At 41.8% G+C, this 24,304-nt stretch overlaps 3 protein-coding genes across 3 annotated transcripts; all 3 read right to left on the reverse strand.

The window, feature by feature from the left end:
- Positions 1–3,016: 3,016 nt before the first annotated feature.
- On the reverse strand, positions 3,017–3,678 carry LOC103999546 (uncharacterized). The gene is made up of 2 exons (XM_065123759.1): positions 3,606–3,678; positions 3,017–3,417 (listed from the first exon to the last, which is right to left on the reverse strand). Exons 1-2 carry the CDS (start codon positions 3,676–3,678, stop codon positions 3,158–3,160), a joined length of 333 nt encoding a protein of 110 aa, XP_064979831.1. The 3' UTR covers positions 3,017–3,157.
- Positions 3,679–11,721: 8,043 nt separating this feature from the next.
- LOC135623845 (uncharacterized) lies at positions 11,722–12,305 on the reverse strand. The gene has a single exon (XM_065127261.1). It carries the CDS (start codon positions 12,115–12,117, stop codon positions 11,842–11,844), a length of 276 nt encoding a protein of 91 aa, XP_064983333.1. The 5' UTR covers positions 12,118–12,305; the 3' UTR covers positions 11,722–11,841.
- Positions 12,306–19,082: 6,777 nt separating this feature from the next.
- On the reverse strand, positions 19,083–19,648 carry LOC103999544 (uncharacterized). Its single transcript, XM_009421324.3, has one exon. It carries the CDS (start codon positions 19,438–19,440, stop codon positions 19,165–19,167), a length of 276 nt encoding a protein of 91 aa, XP_009419599.1. The 5' UTR covers positions 19,441–19,648; the 3' UTR covers positions 19,083–19,164.
- Positions 19,649–24,304: the final 4,656 nt, after the last annotated feature.

A 24,304-nucleotide genomic window follows, 5' to 3' on the forward strand; every position in this document is an offset into this window, starting at 1 on the left:
TCCGTAGCAGTCACTCTCTAACCACGCGATGATCTCGAAGTAAGTTGTCGACTTGCAAGTCGCAGCTTGGAGTATGTGTCTGCTCCATGCATTCCAGTGATGGTGTCATGAACACATACAGAAAAGAAGTAGCAATTTATTAGGGTGAGGTTGCAGGCGATTGATTGCGTGGTGGTCATCAGTTTTGGAAGAGGTGGCGGTAAGGGCAGGGACGTATTCATTGACGATTTGGATCCGTGCAGCAAAGAAACAAATGCGTACCTAAATAATGCTATTGTGGTTGGTTGCTAATGGACGCATGTTTCAGGTACGTATTCATTGAAAGATCGGATCCGTGCAGGAAAAAAATAAATGCGTACCTAAATAATGCTAATGTGGTTGGTCTCTAATGGTCGCATGTTTCACCTGATAGAGATGTACAATTCAAGAGTCTCTTGGGTTGGCGTGAGGGGAGTTAATAATATTTTGAGAACCGAAAGCATGGCATGGCATGGCATGGCATGGCATGGCTGTGGGGGAACTACGCGTTGAAATGAGAGACCGACGTCGACTGGTTTGAGTTGGATTCCCACACGACTTCGATTATAATACTTGCAATAATTCCTGTTAAAATGAGCCCGAACTGGGAAAACAAAAGGTTTTCTTATGCCTTTTCGTTTTCTTTTTCAAATAGTATCCCTATTTTTTTTTCTCGTAAAGTATGATTGATTTTGATATTTTCAAAAATATCTTTTATCGATCGCTCTTGTTGTCTCTATCCTCTTTTTATTCGGTAGGGTAGAGATGGAGACGACATGATAAAAGCCTCTTGAGAAAGGATAAAGGTAACGAGTAAGGACAAGACGAAGACGATGGATCGATCAATTAGAGGATGGTTGCATGGATAAAGGCAACGAGCAAGGACAAGACGAAGGCGATGGGTCGATCAGCGGGGAGAGAGCACAGACGAATGACAAATGACGTGATGAGTGAGGAAGGATGATGATTGCATTAGCAAGATGAAAGTGACGATAAAAAAGAGAAAGAAAATTATATTTTTGAGATTACATAAATTGAGATACTATATGGGGAAAACTAAAACATCTCAGCACTTTTTCAGAAAAGAAGATAAAAAAAATTCATTAAAAAAATATAATTTTTTTATAAAAAAAATATGGATCACATCATAAAAAAAAAAAATTTATCGAATTGATCTCTCCAAATTTCATATTGATAGGAGCTTAGAAAATCAGTTAGTTTAATATTCGAAAATTAATTAGGTTCCAAAATGAATTAGATAAAAATATGCCAACATCATGTCCATTGTTATTTATCGGTAGATAAGATTCTCCATCAGCAAAATATTGTCGAAGGAGAGGAAAATTAGATGAGAGTCTCCCTTCAGATTTGCTTTCGTGTGCTTTGTGAAAACCAAATAGCCGATGGATGGCCAGCATTTCACCTTAAAGTCTGTCGGCGGGACTGTAAGCTGTTTGGTGACCTCTACCGGGTGGCATTTCAAGACTGTCATCGGCGAGTTGGTCACCTCTAAGCTTGTTTGGTGACCACTACTGGCAGATAGCGTTTCTTCATTTTCTAAGCTACTATAACTTGTTTGACTGCCATTGATGAGATCATGAACGCAGAGAGAGAGAGAGAGAGAGAGAGAGAGAGAGATAACTTGTTTGACAGACATTGATGAGATCATGAACGCAGAGAGAGAGAGAGAGAGAGGTGTGCACGTCTTTCCTTCGTCAGATCTTAAAAGTCACGTTCTCTATTTGATATGGAAGAGCTCTTTCTATTGTACGTGATCTTAAAAGTCACGTTCTCTATTTGATATGGAAGAGCTCTTTCTATTGTACGTCTCACATTAGTAAGCACCTTAAGCTATTATATCGTGTTAGTGTCCGATATCATTGTATGATAATTTTATTATTATTCGAATTCATTTGAAATTCTAAAGAATTTATTCTGAGATTTATTTAAAAAAATATAAAAGATTAAGTGTTAAGAAAAAGTCATTATTTTTGGATCAAATCAAATCACGAAAGTTAGGACTATCAAATCACATCCAAATAGATCATGAATACTATCTATTAACCAAAACAGATAAACCCACACTTTCTTTTTATTTTAATTTTCTCTTTAACCAGTAAAGTGAGTGGAATTTGATCCTCATGCTCACAATCGAGTTAAATAGCCTAAATTTCATTATAATAGCTTATGAATTAGATTAAATACTTATCATCTTATACCAATTAACAATATCCTAATTTGACTTAAGCAGATCACATTAAGCATGGATAGCTACAAATATCTAATTAGTTATCGTGCCACATATTAGACCTAGCTATTAGCAATCCTTTCGATCGAATGACAACATTCATAACTTATTATCTTTAGTGTCCCTATACTCACAATTATGAGATTAATCGTTTCCATCATATGGATGGATATACAACACATCAGTCTATCCGATTAATCCGATTCTCATTGTACAGATCCATAAACATCACAATATATACAATAGACAATATAAAGTGAAAAAAAAATTAAATAAATAAATAATAAATAAAATATATATCATGTCACATATATAATCAGTCATGTGATTGACTTACGAGGCACATATGACTAATAGCTTTCCCAATAATATATTAATCCCAATCTTATCATGCCACTATGTGAGCATATATTAACCCTTCAATTGACAATATTTGATTTTATCTATCATCACAGCTAAATCATTCAATCAAACAATCAATCAACCAATGAAATTATCAAATAAGAATATATTTCTTTTGGTTTTTGCAAGTAGGCCTATATATGAGTCTCACAACAAATAAGATCCGAATTGGCTTGATAATTCATCGATTCTAAATCAAAATAAAACTAGTCTCAGATGGTTTAATGTCGATTCTTAATTTTGAAAAATTAGGATCGATAGTTTTGGTTCTATATGAAAAATTAGAAAAAAAATTAATATTCATAATGCTTGTGATATAGTGGTTAAATAGTTAGTTTTAAACCTAAATAAACCAATAGTATTATTTATTTGATTAATTTTCTACTAACATATATACAACTCGAGATTGAATCCATTGTGACCACAACTAATTTCAATAAATGAACCATCACGAGAACCGATGGAAGAGACGAGAAAAGGCCTCTCTTTCTAGTTGGGAGCCCAGCAGCTCAAGTACATGACCGTCCTCAGTGCCTCCTCTGACCATCCTCTCCTCCTCCTGTCGATGGATGAAGTTGTCCTCTTGGCCCGAGACAAGGACCCCACGCCGTCGTTCTTCGCCTGCTGCTGCAGAGACCTGAGGACGTAGTTCCACCGGCACAACCCCGCCTGATCCTTGAGCGCCTCCACCGCGCTCATGCTCGCTGCCACCACCAAAGAAGCCTTGCTTGCAGAAGCCACATCTCGAGCTTACGAAACAACCGATCGGTAGAATACCAAAGAAGCTTGCGGTACAAGTGGTTTGGGACGGCAAGTGTGGTCACTATATAACGGTGATGATAAGGACGAGCGGAGTAAGCATGCATGGCGCGGAGAGAGAAACAGGGGGTGAGCTGACGCTGGTTTTGGGCTGTCCCACCCACCATTTCCCTGATACCACGGGCTGTGCCGTCTCTTTCTGCCACACCAGAGGGGATATCCAGTTTGAAGATAACTTGTGGAGATTTCATGCGATAATGGATCATTTGTGCGGTTGGGCTAACGAGGGATTGTTCATTTTAGATGATAGAACACACTTGTACGATTTAAACTCATAGTCAAGGTACATAGCGAGTTTGTTCAAACGAGGTGCAGGTTTGGAGTCCTCGTTTTAGCATCAATTTGATAAATAATCATTTGATTAATCGATCGTTGGTGCACCCCATAGGTTTGCTAGAAATTATTAATCTTAGACGGTGGACATACTTGTATGATTTTGCCCTTTTAAAGTTTCTGAGCCGTAAAAGATGTCTGAGGGTAAGGGATCATTTGATCGATTGGGCATTGGTCCGGTTCGTAGGTTCACGATGAATTATCTATTTTAGACGATGGACATACCCTTATGTTTTGGGCTCATAGCTGACGTGAAAGCCCTGGACCCTTCTACTAGCAATAATATGATAAGGGACTATTTAGTTAATCGATCATTGATGCAGCCCATAGGCCCGTGAGGAATTATCGCTTTGAACGATGGACATACTTATACGATTTTGTCATTTCAAAACTCATGAGAACCTACTTGGGTAAGGAAGAATTTGACCCTCCTATTAGTGTCAATCTAATAAGAATCATTTGGTAAGTTGATCATTAGTACTACACATAGGCTAGCAAGGAATTTATTTGTTTTGGACAATGAACATATTTGTACGGTTTTTTCCCTTCCTGTGAGCTCCAAAAGGTATCTTTGATGGTAAGAAAGATCCGATGAAGTTACGAGTCATTGTTTCCATGTTTCTCAACTAATGTAAAAAATCTCTAAAATGAATTTGATATGAACCAAACTCTAAAATATGATTTCACCAATAAATTACTTTTTATTGCATTTCAAAATTTCGTTTCCAAAATTACTTTGTTGGGCTCTTACCAAATAATCCTCACCGAAGCAATATGTTTTTTTTGATTCACCATTGATGTAGATGATGAAGGTAGCCAGCCAAGAGAGCGAGACTATTTGGGTCCCCAGGAGTCCAGGTAGATGAGCTTGGACATCGACTCCTCGGTGCGCCTGGCTCTCTCCACCGCTTCCTCCCCTCCTCTCCTCCACTGATCAATGGAAGAAGAAGACATCCTCTTGGCCCGAGAGAACGGCGCCATGCTGCGCTTGGCACCCCCGTGGAGGGACCTGAGCGCGTAGTTCCATCGACACAGCCCCGCCACCGCCGCCACGCTCGCTGCGACGATCAGCGAAGCCTTGCTTGCCGAAGCCATATGTATCAGTTTACTACTCAAAGAGTTTGAACCTGTGACGACTTGCAAATGTAACAGAAGTGGTCGACGGGGAAGGGAAACGCAAACGTCCATATAAAGCCCCCGAGGAAGGGAAAACAAGGGATGAGATTGCCGCTGGTTTCGGCTCATAGGTGTTTCCCAGATACAAGGGGCGGCTTTTGCTTGTTTACAGAGAAGACTGTGACTGCATTGGAATCAGTGAGACGGATGGTTTGGTAGGAGAAACCGTGTGGCTAAAGTAGAACAAAAGGCGCACGGATCGGAGACCTGTGGGCAGCACCAGTAAACCGGGAATCTAACGGTGGATCAGCCATCCTTGCTTGGCTTGGCGACCCTGTCGAGATGTGACGTTTGTTCTCTCTCTCTCTCTCTCTCTTCTCTCTCTCTCACACACACACAGACACACATCTTTGAGTCGAACAACTGCGGATGGATTCCCTTCTTACTCCTGTTTTTGTTTCGGTAACAAAGGTCACTCAGCATCAGTCTCATGCTGGATCGATAATAGTATCTATCTAAAACAAATTCTCTCTTTTTTTTTTATTGTTCTTGTATGAGCTGAAGATAAAGAAAGGGATAAACTAAAGTTTAGTTGCTGAGAGATGGGAGAGAGTGATCTTTCGAAGATGTGATTGATTTAGCATAGCTTCTGCCGATGGATTTCATGTCATCCTTTGCTCCTTTTAATCAGTTCCATCAAATATATATGAGTTAAGACGAGAAATGCCACAAACATCTTGAACAAGCTTGCTTATCCACGCCATGAAAAGGCCTCATCATGTTCGAACAATTCAGTATATATTACTGCAAAATCGGATTGTTTTTACATCGGAGACGTAGGCTGAACAGAGAAGGATTTGGTTCATCTTTGAGCCAAACACAAAGAGACCTCTCTCTAATTGGGACCCCAACAGCTCAAGTACATGACTGTTCTCAGCGCCTCCTCCGACTGCTTCCCCTTCTCCGCCGCCGCCTGCCACCCTCTCCTACTCCTGTCGACGGAGGAAGATGTCCTCTTGGCCTGAGACAACGACCCCATGCTGCTCTTCGCCCGCTGCTGTAGGGATCTGACGACGTAGTTCCACCGGCACAGCCCCGCCTGATCCTTGAGCGCCTCCACCGCGCTCATGCTCGCTGCCACCACCAAACAAGCCCTGCTTGTACAACCCATCTCTTCAATACCTCCCGAGTGAGTGCAAAGAGGAAGTAGCTTGTAGTTATCTTCTCTCGATCTGATGCAGCAGTGGGAAGGGAATTGTGTGCAATATATAAGGCCACAATAGTTGAAGACGATCAGATAAAATGGGGGACAGAGGGAAGAGCAGTGTGCTGCTGCTGGGTTTGTGCTTTCCGATCCCTTTACCCCCAAACCAGGGGCTATTGCCATTTGCTTATTGGCCTCCACTCGCTGAAGTCGACCCAGCGAAGTAGATTGGCGGCGTGTGCGAACGCACGTACCTGGGTGAGGTTCTTCTGTCGCATAATATACGTTCGTAAACGAGTAAAATAATCGTTTTGATGTGTTAAATAATAATTTTATCAACTTATCCCACGTCATATGAATTAAATATATCTCATTCGTAATTAAGGGAGGACGAACACAAATGTATTAAAACTAGACGGTATGACGTAACATTTCTAGCCCTATCTCCCGGACGAATGACATAAGGGCCATCCTCTGATTGTCTCGGATAAACTAAGAGCCTTGATAAAGCATATCATCACATGTGTCTTATTCTGATGTCGTTCTTTAGAGGATGCGTTGGTCAACTATCACCATTAATGATCCCTTGGCAGGGTAAGGGACACCCTAACCCATCACTAGCTTCATGCTATTGATCGCTTAGGTATAAAACTCAAGCCCTAAAGCCAAATAGGGCCAGACAGACTCTATCTTAACTCTTCTAAGCTTAATTAAACTCCATTCATCTACTCTATTAACTTGGGCGTCAGAGGGTTTAGGTCGAGTCATCCCTCGACGTTGGCCGCTTGTGTAAGGCCCAAGCGTGTTTAAGGATCACCTCGAAGTGATGCTGAGTACTTTCAAATAAAGCCAAGGCACCCCTCAGGATAATCTCGAACTTCTCCCAATAGACAAGTTGCACCTTGGGATGATCGTGAGTTGGCCGTCATAAGCTAGCAATACTTCGAAAGTCCACTTTCCACCTCGGCTACGTGCTCGAGCTGCCTCATCCATGTCGGCATGGACCGCAAGGATAGATCTACGCCTTTGAGATCGAACTAGGTTGTGTTGACTCTCCGGTCAATGGTACTAAGGTAACAAGATTTTGACACTAGAAAGAGGGCCCGAATGTCGTAAGAACGTTCATCCATGACTCCCCTTGACAAATGCTCCAGTGAGGAAGCACCGCTACTGATACTTGATGCCTTCGAATGGGAAGGACAGCTATCGTCCTTCCCTCAGGTGGATGCCTTCACCTTGACACAAACACCGGGATGTCATTAACATCTGTTTAACGATCCTGGTCTCTCCCATCTGGGATCGAGTGTGGGACATCTATTCAACCCATCCGATGCCTTCCTAAGACTCACCCATCAAGTGTAGGCACTTGTCGATATGATGTAGGTGATTGCCCCTCTCCTGCCCTAGCTAACGTAGCAGGTAGCCTCGGCACTATAACCAACAATCCAACCCCGCTCACACCCTTGCCTCCAAGAGTACCCCCGACCAGCTCCCTATAGGTGCCCACGGAAAGCCCTCGACAAATTGAGGTGGCTCTACAAGGGTGAATACCCCTGATAATTGAGCTAAGTGCCTCGTCATATCGTAGGGTGGCCATGTCTAAATCGGGGACATAGTCTGCTAACTCAATGGAGAACTCACTCAAAGTACAACTTCAGGCCTTGAACCAGTGCTTGAATGATGCACAAAAAGAATTTCTACATTCAAAGGATGAATATGGCACCTCGAACGCCTCCCTATTCGCTCAAAGCATTCAAGAGGAGCCCATTTTAGCTAACTTCTACCCCTCATTATTGGAGGCCTTTAATGGTAGCTTTGACCCAATGGAGCATACTGTAGCCTTCAGGGCTTTGAAGTCGTTATTCGACACATCGGACACCATAATGTACTAGGCATTTCCCACGACCCTAAGGGGGCCAACTCGAGAGTGGTACAGTCGCTTAAAACCCCTCTCGATCACCTCCTTCTCGTAGTTTGCAAAATAATTTGAGTACCATTTTCTCGCCGATGTGGCCCCAAAGCCATCCGCAGCCACACTGCATGGGTTGACACCGAGATGCAAATATTACGCGGGCTTACTTGGAGAAGATGATAAAAAAGATGAAGAAGTGGGTCGACTTGGGAAGGCGGCTGTAGGAGTTCAAAGTTGGTGATCTGGTGTTGGTGAAGCTCCAACCAACATCACTCCAATTCTTTAAGAACAAAGTACACAAAGGATTGGTATGCAAGTATGAAGAGCCCTTCCTAATTATCAGTAGAGTGGCCAACGTCTCCTACAGGTTGCAGTTGCCGGCATGGCTGAAAATTCACAATGTTTTTCATACCAGCAATTTGAAAGCCTACCACTTGAAGAAGTGGCGAAAGCTTCCCCGAACTAAAGCCATTCTAGCAGATCGTAAGATAAAACTACCCAATGGAGTTGAGCAGATCGAGTACTTGGTGAAGTGGCGAAAGCTTCCCCAAACTAAAGCCAATTGTGAGCCCGAAGATGCCATACGACATGAAGAAGTAATTATTAACAACTATCAACAAGCGTCGACGAGGGCGTCGACAGTTTAAGGGGGGGAGAATGTCACAAACGGACGTTGCGCAACCGCAACAACTTCGTTCAACGAACCATTTGTCGCTTTTGCATGCTTGTACCTAGACATGGCAATATGTTTTGCCTTAGTTTTGTGTGTTTTTATTTGTAAAAAAATATATTTGAACAGGTTACAGCGCTGTAATGTGATCGCTCATCGTGCCGGGCCGAACTACCCAAAACAACCCCGTTTTCGCGTACGACGACTTATTTTCTGTAAACTGCAGCTACGCACGAAATGTCAGCTATCTCAGCACCCTAGAAGCCCCCGGGTGGCACAAGGCTAGATGGGGCTTCGGTATATTGTCGGGTGTTGAAAAACTCTTCACAAGTTTGTACGTTAACATGATGGGAACTTGCCTTCGCACCCGACACTCAGTGAGCAATTGTTTGTGGACTTGTAACTATTCGTTCTACCTTCTAAAGTCTTCGTTTTCCTCCTTCCTCTCTTTTCTCCGGTGCACACAAGGTGCTTGCTGAATTGCTTGTAAAGCTTCCCTCTTTGCGAGACGTCGGGACTTGTCCATTACTCATTTTTAATCTAATCAACTTTCTATTTTATAAGTCATTCGGGACTTGTACGAGGTTGCAACTAGGTTGATCCTTTGCGGATGCATATGTCGTAAGGGCGCCTCCCGACTTAGGCAATCCCAACTAAGTTCGAGAAGTTGGTACAAGGGTGCTTCGCGACTTAGGCCACTCAAGCTAAGTTCGCGTTTTGGCCACAAGGGTGCCTCACGACTTAGGCAATTCCAACTAAGTCTATAACAGTAGACTCACGAGCAATTGTCCACTTTGGGCGATGGGCGTACTTGCATGGTTTGAGCTTATAATCAAGGTGCATGACTAGGGAGTGAGTTTTGTCGGTCGAGGTGTAGGCCTTGGGTTGGTTTTGTTTGATCAATTGGCCATTGGTGTGACCCATATAATTTTGCCTTTTCAGAGCTCCTTATAGTGCCAATCTGATAAGAGACCATTTGATCAGCCGGCCATTGACCCGTAAGCCTACAAAGAATTTGTTCGTTTTGGACGATGAACGTACTCATACAATTTTGTCCTTCCAAAGCATGTGAGCTCCAAAAAGAACCTTTAAAGGTAAGGGCAAGAGATACCTAACAAACTTACGAGTCTTTTGTTCTGATACTCCTCAGTCAATACGAAACTAAATAACTTTTATCATATGCAACTCTCCAAAATGATTTGATGGAATTAGATATTACAGAAAACACTAGTTAGATTAATTTTGTGATCAATCCTTTGACCAAGCGTGAGACAAGATTATTCCTATAAATTGTAAAATGAATATTTTATAGAAAAAAATTCTAAAATGAATTTGATATGAACCAAACTCTAAAATATGATTTCGCCTATAAATTACTTTTTATTGCATTTCAAAATTTTGTTTTCAAAATTACTTTGTTTGGCTCTTACCATATAATCCTCCCCGAAGCAATATGTCTTTGTTTTAATAAAAAAACTCGATTAATTTTTTTTTCTCTTTTTTTTGGCACCATTCCTCGGAGCTCATATCGATTTTTTTTTTTCTTACGTCGTGCAACTAAAATATAAAATTATCTTCTGTTTTTCGATTGAAACTACCAGGGTTGAATCGAGTGTTCGACGGAATGCGCGTGAGAAGCACCTGGGAGTATCGTACAAACTTCTCGACGGTGAAATAGGATGGCACACACAGACATGATTGCAGAGATTCTGTGGATAAATCCAGGGAGTCATTCTTTGTTGGGGAGGGGAAAAAAAGGGATAAGAAGACACTTCTTGCTTGATCCTTAAAGGACTATGCAACCTCCAATGGTTTGAACAAGAACACAGTAATTCTCTATCAGAGACGAGTCTCGAATTCTACAATAGACCGGTTTAGGTAGCAGAAACAACAACATTCACATATGATGTAGATGATGAAGGTAGCCAGCCAAGAGAGCGAGATTATTTGGGTCCCCAGGAGTCCAGGTAGATGATCTTGGACATCGAATCCTCGGTGCGCCTGGCTCTCTCCACCGCTTCCTCCCCTCCTCTCCTCCACTGATCAATGGAAGAAGAAGACATCCTCTTGGCCCGAGAGAACGGCGCCATGCTGCGCTTGGCACGCCCGTGGAGGGACCTGAGCGCGTAGTTCCATCGACACAGCCCCGCCTGATCCTTGAGCGCCTCCACCGCCGCCACGCTCGCTGCGACGATCAGCGAAGCCTTGTTTGCTGAAGCCATATGTATCAGTCTACTACTCAAGAGTTTGAACCTGTGACGAGTTGCAAATGTAACAGAAGTGGTCGACGGGGAAGGGAAACGCGAGCGTCCATATAAAGCCCCCGAGGAAGGGAAAACAGGGGATGAGATTGCCGTTGGTTTCGGCTCATAGTTGTTTCCCAGATACAAGGGGAGGCTTTTGCTTGTTTACGGATAAGACTGTGACTGCATTGGAATCAGTGAGACGGATGGTTTGGTAGGAGAAAACGTGTGGCTAAAGTAGAACAAAAGGCACACGGATCGGAGACCTGTGGGCTGCACCAGTAAACTGGGAATCTAACGGTGGACCAGCCATCCTTGCTTGGCTTGGCGATCCTGTCGAGATGTGAGGTTTGTTCTCTCTCTCTCTCTCTCTCTCTCTCTCTCTCTCTCTCACTCTCACACGCACACACACATCTTGAGTCGAGCAATTGGGGATGGATTCCGTTCTTAGTCTTGTTTTTGTTTCGGTAACAAAGGTCACTCAGCATCAGTCTCTTGCTGGATCGATAATGGTATCTATCTAAAACAAATTCTCTCTCTCTCTCTCTCTCCGTTTTTATTGTTCTTGTCTGAGCTGAGATCGGAGAGAGTGATCTTACGAAGATGTGACTGATTTAGCATAGCTTCTGCCGATGGATTTCGTGTCATCCTTTTCTCCTTTTAATCAGTTCCATCAAATATATATGAGTTAAGACGAGAAATGCCACAAACATCTTGAACAAGCTTGCTTATCCACGCCATGAAAAGGCCTCATCATGTTCGAACAATTCAGTATATATTACTGAAAAAATCGGATTGTTTTTACATAGGAGACGTAGGCTGAACAGAGAAGAAGGATTTGGTTCATCTTTGAACCAAACACAAAGAGACCTCTCTCTAATTGGGACCCCAACAGCTCAAGTACACTACCGTCCTCAGTGCCTCCTCTGCTTGCTTGGCCTTCGCATCCGCCGCCTGCCACTCTCTCCTCGTGTCGATGGAGGAAGATGTCCTCTTGGCCTGAGACAAGGAGCCTACGGTGTTGTTCTTCGTCCGCTGCTGCAGAGATCTGAGGACGTAGTTCCACCGGCATAGCCCCGCTTGGTCCTTGAGCGCTTCCACTGCGCTCATGCTAGCCGCGACAACCAAACAAGCCCTGCTTGCAGAAGCCATATCTTTAGCCTATGAAAGAACTGATGAGTGGCAAAGAAGATCTCGGTGGAAGTAGATCGTGAGTGTCTCAATCTGATGCCGAAGAAGGAGAGGGAAGGGTGTCCAGTATATAAGGCTACGGTAATCGCGGAGGATGGGAGGAGAGGGTATGGAAGAGAAAGAGAACCGGGGTGCGCTGCTGCTGGTTTCTTGCTTCTCACTCCCCCTTCCCCTGATACCAGCGGCCATATTGCTTGTTTATTAGCTTTCACATCGTTGGATTTGACACCGCGAGAGTGACGCCAAGGAACTTGGCAGCATATGTATCTTGGATCTATAATATGTATAGTATAGTATAGTATATATATATATATATATATATATATGGTTTCATCCAATAAATTTATAGCTGAAATATTAATTTCAAGATGATATACGTATTTATTTATCTCCGGAAAATTAAGCTACAAAATCTGCATGTCCATAATAATAATGGAGATGATCAGAAAACCCAAGCGAGACGAATGGCGTCGTCTCTACAACACTCCTATTTGGGTCCCCAGCAGTCCCAGTATATGAGCTTGGACAAGGACGTCTCGGTGCGCTTGGCTCTCTCCACCGCTCCCTCCCCTCCTTTCCTCCACTGATCAACGGACGACCAAGACATCCTCTTGGCCTGAGAGAGCGTCGCCATGCTGCGTTTCGCCCGCTGGTGGAGGGACCCAACCATGTAGTTCCATCGGCACAGCCCTGCTTGATCCTTGAGCGCCTCCACAGCCGCCATGCTCGCTGCGATTATCAACGAAGCCTTGCTTGCCGAAACCATACGTATCAATCTCCTGCTCTGAGTTTGAATCTGTGTAACAGAAGTGAGTGTTCGACGGGGAAAGGGAAAGAGCACACGACAGTCCATATAAAGCCCGGAACGGAGGGCGGCTTCAGGGAAGGGAGAGGTGGAGGAAGGAGGTGTTGGGAAGAAATCTGTTAATGCGGAATAATTCTTTTCCTCTTTGTGTATCAAAATAGGTTCCTCATCAAAATACCAACTTGATATTCAAATGCTAATATCAATCAGCACAGCATAAACAATAGAGCAATAAATCAATCACACAGTGAGACCAAATCTTTTTAACGTGGAAAACCCAATGTGGGAAAAACCACGGGACCGTAGTCCACCTCAAACTTCCACTATCAATAATGATGATAATAGGTTTACAGTAGGTCTTCTCTAGAATAACTAGAGGATCAGAATAACATCAAGAACGTAGATCTTGGCTCAAGAATACCATATCTTCATCACATAGGTGGATCTCCTCCAAAGAGAATTTTAGGTCTCACAGAGTGGATATCGCAGGAAAGTATCTTAGAGAGGGTAAACTGCAGATCAACACCGTTAGGATTGTAGAGTTTGCTGCAAGGATTCTCCACATAAAATTTGGGCCGAAACTGACAACGTTTGGCCACCGATCGTCAAGCAGAAAAACTCAGAAACCTTACTTTCTCTCTCTATTTCTCTCTCCTCTTTTCTCTCTGCACGCCGTCGCTGTTCACTGTGCACGTGCACTGCACGCTGCACGCTGCTCTGCGTTTTTCTTTTCCCTGCATACCCTAATTTGCCTTACTTCACCTTAATTAGTGATTTGGGCTCAATAGGCCCAATTTGTCCAAGCCCACTTATGGGTTGGACCCAACAATTCTCCCCCTCCAGCTCATATGGTGGGCTGTACCAAGCCCGCTCTTCGCCTACATGCTTCAAGCTTCTCCTTAGGCAAAGACTTAGTCAACATATCTGAACCATTCTCATTGGTATGCACTTTTTCCAACTGTAATTCTTTCATCTCAAGCACATCACGAATCCAGTGATATCTCACATCAATATGCTTGGATCTAGAATGGTATGTTGAATTCTTGGAGAGGTGAATGGCGCTCTGACTGTCACAGTAAACAGTATATACTTCCTGTTTCAAGCCCAATTCCTGTAGAAACTTTTTCATCCATAAAGTTTCCTTACAGGCTTCAGTAACTGCTATGTATTCTGCTTCTGTGGTTGATAGAGCAACACACTTCTGTAACTTAGACTGCAAAGAGACTGCTCCTCCTGCAAATGTCATCAAGAATCCCGAAGTGGACTTCCTGGAATCAGTATCACTTGCCATGTCTGCATCTGTGTACCCTTCTAACACAGGTTCATCACTGCCAAAACATAAACACAACCTGGAAGTACCTCTTAGATATCTTAATATCCATTTCACTGCTGCCCAATGTTCCTTTCCAGGATTAGAGAGAAATCGGCTAATAACTCCAACTGCATGAGCTATATCTGGCCTAGTACAAATCATAGCATACATCAAACTGCCTACTGCAGATGAGTAAGGCACTCTGGATATTTCTTCTTTTTCTTTCTCACTTGTAGGACATTGTTTCGAACTCAGCTTGAAATGACCTGCAAGTGGGGAACAAACTGCTTTGGCTTTACTCATGTTGAATCTTTCAAGAACCTTTTCAATGTAAGTCTCCTGAGATAGCCAAATCTTCCTTTTCTTCCTATCACGAAGAATCTTCATGCCAAGTATTTGTCTCACCGATCCTAAGTCTTTCATGGCAAAAGACTTACTTAGCTCTCTTTTAAGCTTTTCAATTTTTCCAACATCATGGCCAACAATCAACATATCATCAACATATAGCAGTAAAATAATAAAATCATCATCTGAAAATTTCTTCATAAACACACAATGATCAGATGTGGTTCTATCATACCCTTGGCTCATCATAAAGGAATCAAACTTCTTGTACCATTGTCTAGGTGCCTGTTTGAGTCCATATAAGCTTTTCCTAAGCTTACATACCAGATTTTCTTTTCCCTTGACTTTGAAACCTTCTGGTTGCTCCATGTAAATTTCTTCTTCTAAGTCACCATGAAGAAATGCTGTTTTTACATCAAGTTGCTCAACTTCTAAATTCAAGCGGGCAGCCAAACCAAGAACAACTCGGATAGATGACATTTTCACAACCGGAGAAAATATTTCTTCAAAGTCAATACCTTTCTTCTGACTGAATCCTTTCACAACTAGTCGTGCCTTGTATCTTTGTTGTGAGCTATTGTTTTCAGTCTTCAATTTATAAACCCACTTATTCTTGAGAGCTTTCTTCTCTTTCGGCAGCTTTACCAAGTCATAGGTGTGGTTCTCAAGTAAGGATCTCATCTCTTCTTGCATGGCTTTAACCCACTCACTCTTATTCTCATGTAGAATAGCTTCTTGGTAAGTTTCTGGCTCTCCCCCGTCAGTAAGCATAACATACTCATGTGGAGGATATCTGGTAGAGGGTTGTCGCTCTCTAGTGGATCTTCTCAATGGAATCTCAACTGGTGGTGGAGGTGCCTGTTCAGTTGGTTCAGCATCATCAACTGTAGGTGTATCATCACTAGTATTCTCACCACAATCTTCTTGTTCATCTCCCCCATGATCATCATGAACTACAGGTGAAGGAACTGGACCCAAACTCCAAGGAATATAAACAGAGGTTTCTGGCTTCTCAACATTATCACCATCATCAAACAATTGGTCTTCAAGAAACACAACATCTCTGCTTCTAATAATCTTCTTGTTCACTGGATCCCATAATCTGTACCCAAACTCTTCATGACCATATCCCAAGAAGATACATGCTTTTGCCTTATTATCAAGCTTGGACCTCTCATCTTTGGGAATATGAACAAATGCTTTACACCCAAAGACTCTCAAATGATTATAAGATATATCTTTTCCTCTCCATATTCTCTCTGGAACATCACCTTGCAGAGGAACTGATGGAGAAAGATTTATCAGGTCAACTGTAGTTCTCATAGCCTCCCCCCAAAATGACTTTGGTAACTTGGCGTGGGAAAGCATACACCTAATCCTTTCTTCAATGGTTCTGTTCATCCTTTCTGCCACACCGTTCTGCTGAGGAGTTTTAGGAACTGTTTTCTCAAGCCTGATACTATGGAACCTGCAATAATTCTCAAAAGGACCCTTGTACTCGCCACCATTATCTGATCGAACACACTTTAGCTTTCTGCCAGTTTCTCTTTCAACATTGACATGAAACTCCTTGAAAGCATCGAGTACCTGGTCTTTAGATTTCAAAGCAAAAGCCCACACTTTTCTAGAATGGTCATCAATAAAAGTAACAAAATAAAGAGCACCTCCAAGAGTTCTAGTTTGCATAGTACAAACATCAGTATGAACTAAATCAATAACATCAGATCTTCTAGATGATGGATATGTCTGAAATGCAACTCTATGTGTTTTTCCAACTAAGCAATGATCACAAGATTTAAGAGATGTACCTTGCAACTCTGGTAAGAACTGCTTTCTAGCAAGAGTTTGAAGTCCCTTCTCGCTGATATGTCCAAGCCTCTTATGCCAAAGATCTATACTTTCACCTTTTCGAATTGCATTAATCTCTCCTTTGTGTAGCTTAGCTTCCATGACATAAAAAGAGTTAATCTTCTTTCCTTTTGCCACAATTAGAGAACCTTTAGTGAGTTTCCATTTACTTTCACCAAAATAATGTGCAAAGCCCTCATCATCAAGTCTACCTGTAGATATCAAGTTAAGACGAATATCTGGAACATGCCTTACATCTTTGAGTATCAATTTGCTCCCAATACTGGTCTCCAAGCAAATATCTCCAATACCCACAATCTTAGATGTACCATTGTTTCCCATTCTGACATTACCAAAATCACCAGCAGTGTAAGATCTAAAGAAATCACCATGAGAAGTAACATGAAATGAAGCATCAGAGTCAATTACCCAATTACTGTCCTGAGCTACAAGGCTAACACAACCTTCATCACAGACAATAGTGATATTACCTTCAGCAGCAACTGTATTGGTCTCTTTTTCATTTTTCTTCATTTCATTTTGTTCTCGCTTCCAAAACCTACACTCTTTCTTCATGTGACCTAGTCGTGAAAACATTTGATATCTCTTATAGACTTGGATCTTCCTCTATAACCATATGGATTTCTGCTATGACTTCTTCCACGTCTTTCTTGTTTTTCAGTAACAAATGCACCAGAAGAAGATTCACCCTATTCTTTCCTTCTTGCATCTTCATTTAGCAAACTGTCTTTAACCATATCTATGGTTAGAGTCCCCTCTGGCGTGGAGTTACAAATAGTCACCACATACGTTTCCCAACTTTCTGGTAAAGAGCTGAGAAGTAATAATCCCTGCATCTCATCATCTATATTCATTTTCATAGCAACCAACTTGTTTGCAAGACTCTGAAATAGGCTTATGTGCTCAATAATGTTACCACCATCTTTATACTTCAAATTTACAAGCCTTCTGAGGAGAGAAATTCTATTTCCCACTGTCTTTTTCGCAAAAAGATTTTCTAACCTTTGCCAAACAACATCAGCTCTGGTTTCATCTGAAATATGCTCATGCAAGTTTATATCCATCCATCTTCTAATATAGGCAATAGCTTTTCTATGTTGAACTTCCCATTCTTCATCGTCCATAATAAAAGGTTTATCTTTAACCTTGATAGGCTTATACAAATCTTTGCAATAGAGCAAATCTTCCATCAGACGCCTCCAAGTGGAATAATTTGATGAGTTCAATTTAATCATACCATCTGACTGCTCCATTTCAATCACACAAGAAAACTAGCACCAAACAACCTGATGCTCTGATACCACTTGTTGGGAAGAAACCTGTTAATGCGGAATAATTCTTTCCCTCTTTGTGTATCAAAATAGGTTCCTCATCAAAATACCAACTTGATATTCAAATGCTAATATCAATCAGCACAGCATAAACAATAGAGCAATAAATCAATCACACAGTGAGACCAAATCTTTTTAACGTGGAAAACCCAATGTGGGAAAAACCACGGGACCGTAGTCCACCTCAAACTTCCACTATCAATAATGATGATAACAGGTTTACAGTAGGTCTTCTCTAGAATAACTAGAGGATCAGAATAACATCAAGAACGTAGATCTTGGCTCAAGAATACCATATCTTCATCACATAGGTGGATCTCCTCCAAAGAGAATTTTAGGTCTCACAGAGTGAATATCGCAGGAAAATACCTTAGAGAGGGTAAACTACAGATCAACACCGTTAGGATTGTAGAGTTTGCTGCAAGGATTCTCCACATAAAATTTGGGCCGAAACTCACATAAAATTTGGGCCGAAACTGACAACGTTTGGCCACCGATCGTCAAGCAGAAAAACTCAGAAACCTTACTTTCTCTCTCTCTTTCTCTCTCCTCTTTTCTCTCTGCACGCCGTCGCTGTTCACTGTGCACGTACACTGCACGCTGCTCTGCGTTTTTCTTTTCACTGCATACCCTAATTTGCCTTACTTCACCTTAATTAGTGATTTGGGCTCAATAGGCCCAATTTGTCCATGCCCACTTATGGGCTGGACCCAACAGGAGGAAACTGGGGATGAGATGCTGCTGCTGGTTTTGGGTTGCTGTTGTTTCCCAGATACGGAGGGCTTTCGGTAGGCACTTAAAAAATATCCATCTACTAAAGCAGAAGCAAAGCCACACGGATCGAAAAATGGTGGGCTCGACTTGCAGTGGGTGCACGAGGAAACTGGGAATCCAGCGACGCAGATATGGATTGTTCTGTCAGCTGGGTTGTCCTGTTTATTTGGTTTTTGCCTTCAGCTCTGGTTAAGAATTAGGGTTCGATCAATATCAATAATGATGCTCGAATTACGAAACAAGTAACTATATCAATACATAGATTCCTTTGTTGGTAACTCATCTGGAATGACGCGAGCTTAGCCATCCATCATTGCTGGAAAGTATTTGTGTGAGTTGAAAACTGTGGTGAAAGTGTAGGAAGTTTACTGTCTCACCGAGAAAGAGAACACTTTGGCGAAGAATTCAGATCGATGGACACAAGGAAAACATTTCTAACATGCTTATCCACGCCATGAAAACGCATCATCCATCATGCACGCTCCAAGAATTCAGAAGAAATGGTTGATGAATATACATCATCAAAGCTGGATAATTTACAGTGGAGAAGTAAGCTGAAGCAAAAGGATCCTCTAATTGGGACCCCAACAGCTCAAGTACATGACTGTTCTCAGCGCCTCCTCCGACTGCTTCCCCTTCTCCGCCGCCGCCTGCCACCCTCTCCTACTCCTGTCGACGGAGGAAGATGTCCTCTTGGCCTGAGACAACGACCCCATGCTGCTCTTCGCCCGCTGCTGTAGGGATCTGACGACGTAGTTCCACCGGCACAGCCCCGCCTGATCCTTGAGCGCCTCCACCGCGCTCATGCTCGCTGCCACCACCACACAAGCCCTGCTTGTACAACCCATCTCTTCAATGCCTCCCGAGTGCAAAGAGGAAGTAGCTTGTAGTTCTCTTCTCTCGATCTGATGCAGCAGTGGGAAGGGAATTGTGTGCAATATATAAGGCCACAATAGTTGAAGACGATTAGAGGATAAGATAGATGGGGGACAGAGGGAAGAGAAGAGTGCCGCTGCTGGGTTTGTGCTTTCCGATCCCTTTTCCCCCAAACCAGGGGCTCTATGCCATTTGCTTATTGGCCTCCACTTGCTGAACTGGACCCAGCGAAGTAGATTGGCGGCGTGTGCGAACGCACGTACCTGGGTGAGGTTCTTCTGACCTGTATGCATAATATGCGTTTGCATATGAGGAAAATATTGGTTTTGATAGGATAAATAATAATCCGGTCAAAACTCATCCCATCATCTTGATTAAAGAAGTCACCTCAACCATAGCTAAGAGAAGGTCTACATGCATGCATTAAAGCCAAATGATATCACGACACAAGAAGCCATCCTCCGCCTATCTCGAACAAGCCAAAAGTCCTAACAAAATATATAATCACAGGTGTCCTACCCTGACGTCATTTAGAGGATGCACTCGTCAACTACCACAATCGATGATCCCTTAGCAGGGTAAAGGACACCCTAACCCAACATTGATTTTACACCATCAATCACTCAGGTATAAAACCTAAGCCCCCAAGTCAAACGGGGGTAGGCAGACTCTATCTCAGCTCTTCTAAGATCTACTAAACCCCCTTTACATACTCTACTAACTTCGGTGTCGGAGGGATCGGGTCGGGACATCCCCCAATGTCGATCGCTTGTGCAGGGCTCATGCATATCTAAGGAGTACCTCGGAGTGATGCTAAGCACCTTTAGACAAGGCCAAGGCACCCCTCGGGATGACCTAAAACTTCTCCCAATAGACAAGTTGCACCTTGGAACGATCGTGAGTCAACTACCATAAGCCAGCAATGCTTTAGAAGTCCACTTGCCACCTCGGCTACTCGTTTGAGTCGCCTCATCCGTGTAGGCACGGACCCCAAGGATGGGTCTACACCTTCGGGATCGAACTAGGTTGTGTTAACTCTCCGGTCAATAGTACTAAGGTAACAACATTTTAGCACTGGAAGGAGGGCCCGAATGTTGCAAGAATGTTCGTCCACAACTTCTCCCGATGAACTATCATGGACTTAACTGAAATTGCCTAAGCCATGAGGCACCATTGTGGCAAAGTCACAGACTTAGCTTGAGTTTCCTAAGTCGTATAACACCCTTACGCTAATTTCTCGAACTTAGCTGAGATTGCCTAAGTCGTAACGTGCCCATGCAATATGCGTCCACAAAAGGTCAATCAATTTGTAACCTCACTCAAGCCTTGAAAGACCTGTAAAAAAGAAAGTTAATTAGTTCAAAAACGAGTGACGAACAAGTCCCCACGTCTCATAAAAAGGGAAGCTTTATAAGCGATTCAATGAGCACCTTATGTGCATGAGAGAAAAGAGAGGAACAAGAAAAACAAGGATTTAAAAGGTTAAAGGAATAGTTACAAGTTTATAAACAACTGCTCACCGGGTGTTGGGTGCGAAGGCAAGTCCCCATCAAGTTAACATACAAACTTATGAAGATTTTTCAATGCCCGACACTACCCCGAAGCTCCATTTTCCTTGGTGCCACTCGGGAGATTCTAGGGTGCTGAGATGGCTAATATTTTAGGTGTAGTAACGGGCTATAGAAAACAACCATGGCACATGAAAATAAAGTCATTTTGGGACAGTTTTGCCTGACACAACGAGTGGTTGCACTATAGCACTGAACCTATTCGAATATATATTTTTACAAGAAAAAACACATAAAACCAAGGCAAAATATGCTGCCAAGCATTTATACATATATGCAAAAGTGACGAATGGTTCGTTGAATGAAGTTGTGTGGGTGTGCGACGATCGTTCGTGTTAGAATGCTCTAGTAAAGAAGCGCTGCCACTGGTACTTGATGCCTTCAGATGGGAAGGACAACTTATCTCCTTCCCTCAGGTGGACACCTTCACCTTGGCACAAACACCAGGATGTCATTGACATTTTGGGACTGAGTGCGGGACACCTACTCAACCCATTTGATGCCTTCCTAAGACTCACCCATCAAGTGCAGGTACTTGTTGGTGTGATGTAGGTGATTGCCCCTCTCCTACCCCAACTAACGCAGTAGGCAATCTCAACACTACGGCCAGCAATCCAATCCCTACTCGCCCACTTGCCTCAAGGAGTATCCCTAGCCAGCTCCCAACAAGTGCCCCCGAAATGCCCTCACCAAGCTGAGGTGGCTCTCGAAGCGTGAATACCCCCGATAATAGAGCTCAGTGCCCCATCATATCGCAAGGTGTCCATGCCCAGATCGGGGTCACAGTTCATTAACTCGATAGAGAATTTACTCAAAGTATAACTTCGGGCCTTGAACCAGCATCTAAACGATGTACAAAAAGAATTTCTGCATTTAAAGGACGAATACGACACCTCAAATGCCTCCCCATTCGCTCAAAGCATTCAAGAGGAGCCCATTTTGGCTAACTTCTGCCCCTCATTGCTAGAGGCCTTCAATAGTAGCTCTGACCCAATGGAGCATACTATAGCTTTTAGGGCTCAGATGTCGTTATTCGACACATCAGACACCTTAATGTGCTGGGCATTTCTCACGACCCTAAGTGGGCCAGCTCGAGAGTAGTATAGTCGCTTGAAACCCCTCTCGATCACCTCCTTCCTATAGCTTGCAAAAGAATTCGAGCACCATTTTCTCGCTAATGTACCCCCAAAGCCATCTGTAGCCATGTTGCTCGGGTTGAGATGGAGGGAAGATGAGCTTCTCTCCTACTTTGTCGATCAATTTATCGATGAGATTCGAGGGATCCCATATGCCCATCCCTCGTTGGTAACCTAGACTTTCATGATGGGTCCGAGGCGTACATGCTTCTTCTAGTCACTAGTGGAAAAAATGCTCACAACCATGTTCGAAATGCTGCAAAGGGCCAATCACTATGTATCCGTTAAGGACATGATCTCAAGTTGATTAGTCAGAAAATATATTTGAAAAATTATATAACAAGTTGATTGATCATAAAATATATTTGAAACAAGAACAGAGATGAGACCAACTATCACAACTCAATTCAATTAAAAATCTAGAAGAAAAAGCAATCAAAGCAACAAGAACTTCAATAAAGGACCAAACAAGATACCTCCCGGACATATGAGTAATACACAAAGTCATCATCCTCCATTATACCATTAAAGCAATAACTATAGTGGCAACTTCAATCCAAACAACTTAAAAAATAACTTCAACTGCAATTATCAATAATTCTGGCATTCCAACAATAATAATCAACAAAAAATCATCTACTAGCTCTATGATAAAATTGGGCACACAATAAAAATTTGTCGATCTGGACCCAAGTCCACTACTACACCTAATTGGCCTTAAGAAACATCATGACTACTTTGACTGCTCATCCAAGTAATTGAATTATTAACTATATTATCATTGGTGATAGTAATAAAATCTCTATTACTCACATTGATCTCACGATACTTAATCTACACAAACACTTTTATACTCAATGATGTTTTATGTATACATCATATTAAAAGGAATCTTATTTTTTTAATTTTATAAATAAAATAATATATTTATTAAGTTTTTTTTTACTTATTTCTTGTAAAGGATATGAGCACAAGGGCATCCTTGGTTCGAGACTAGAATAAAATAACAACGGTGAGTGATCGTTAACTTCATAAATCACCCAACCAATCATTTTTGTTTCAATTACTACTCCAATCGATATGTGACATCATCGCTTTCATCATCCATCATATATTATTCAATGATAACTAATTTCTTATTACTCTCTTTCTATTTCTAAATCAAGTAGAATTGTAATATGCTTGCCTTAGTAATAAAAATCACATACTATCTTTTGGAATGTCTTCTATATTATGCTCCAAACAACTTGAAATTATTTATACTAATGTCTAAGACCTTATCCTAACCAATTCCTTTAATAATTTTAGATTTTATATTATTTTTATAAATTACTTTACTAAATATATATTACTATATTCCCTCAAACATATGAAGTTATCATAGTTTTTACTCATTTTAAAAAAAGTGATCGAGAATTTCTTTCAAGCTATCATTAAAATAATTTACTTTAATGAAAGAGGTGAATACTAAGCTATGATGACTTACCTCTCAACTAGTTGGCTTTGCTCAATGAAAGCATTGACACATAACTGAAACATGTCTCACCCTCATACACTAAGCATCTATAAAGCTAATCTTTTGATCAATAATCTTTCAAACTATAGTCTACCTCATTAACCGTATACTCACATTTAATCCTACAATATTAGTTATTTAAAAAATTATTTTATAAAATTATAAATTTTTAAAAACTCAAAATATTTGATTGTTTATGTTATTCATGACTACATCCTTATACTTTATATAAATTAACACCAAGATCCAAACTTTATATCTTTAATGTTTTAATGTTATAATTCTGAAACTCAAAAGTATCATGTCATATTATCTTTGTTACATCTTTCCCTTTCAAAATCTTGTTCCTTCGTCAATATAAACCAATATATTGAAACGCATAAACTTAATTAAATAAGTGTCACCAACTCTTCACAATTCTCATACTTTCGACAGGCAACCCTGCTTGATCCAAGCCATGAAAACGCATCATCCATCATGCACGCTCCAAGAATTCAGAAGAAATGGTTGATGAATATACATCATCGAAGCCGGATAATTTACAGAGGAGAAGTAAGCTGAAGCAAAAGGATCCTCTAATTGGGACCCCAACAGCTCAAGTACATGACTGTTCTCA

This window comes from Musa acuminata, chromosome BXJ2-9 (genome assembly GCF_036884655.1).
Source record: "Musa acuminata AAA Group cultivar baxijiao chromosome BXJ2-9, Cavendish_Baxijiao_AAA, whole genome shotgun sequence".
NCBI classification, from domain to species: Eukaryota; Viridiplantae; Streptophyta; class Magnoliopsida; order Zingiberales; family Musaceae; genus Musa; species Musa acuminata.

Excerpts from the sequence above, each read along its gene's own strand:
- LOC103999546 (XM_065123759.1), bottom strand. The coding sequence starts at position 3,678 with ATGAAATCTCCACAAGTTATCTTCAAACTGGATATCCCCTCTGGTGTG. Across the intron at positions 3,418-3,605 it reads AAGAGACGGCACAGCCCGTG|CTCGAGATGTGGCTTCTGCA; the intron begins GTATCAGGGAAA and ends TTGTTTCGTAAG.
- LOC103999544 (XM_009421324.3), bottom strand. The coding sequence starts at position 19,440 with ATGGGTTGTACAAGCAGGGCTTGTGTGGTGGTGGCAGCGAGCATGAGC.
- LOC135623845 (XM_065127261.1), bottom strand. The coding sequence starts at position 12,117 with ATGGCTTCTGCAAGCAGGGCTTGTTTGGTTGTCGCGGCTAGCATGAGC.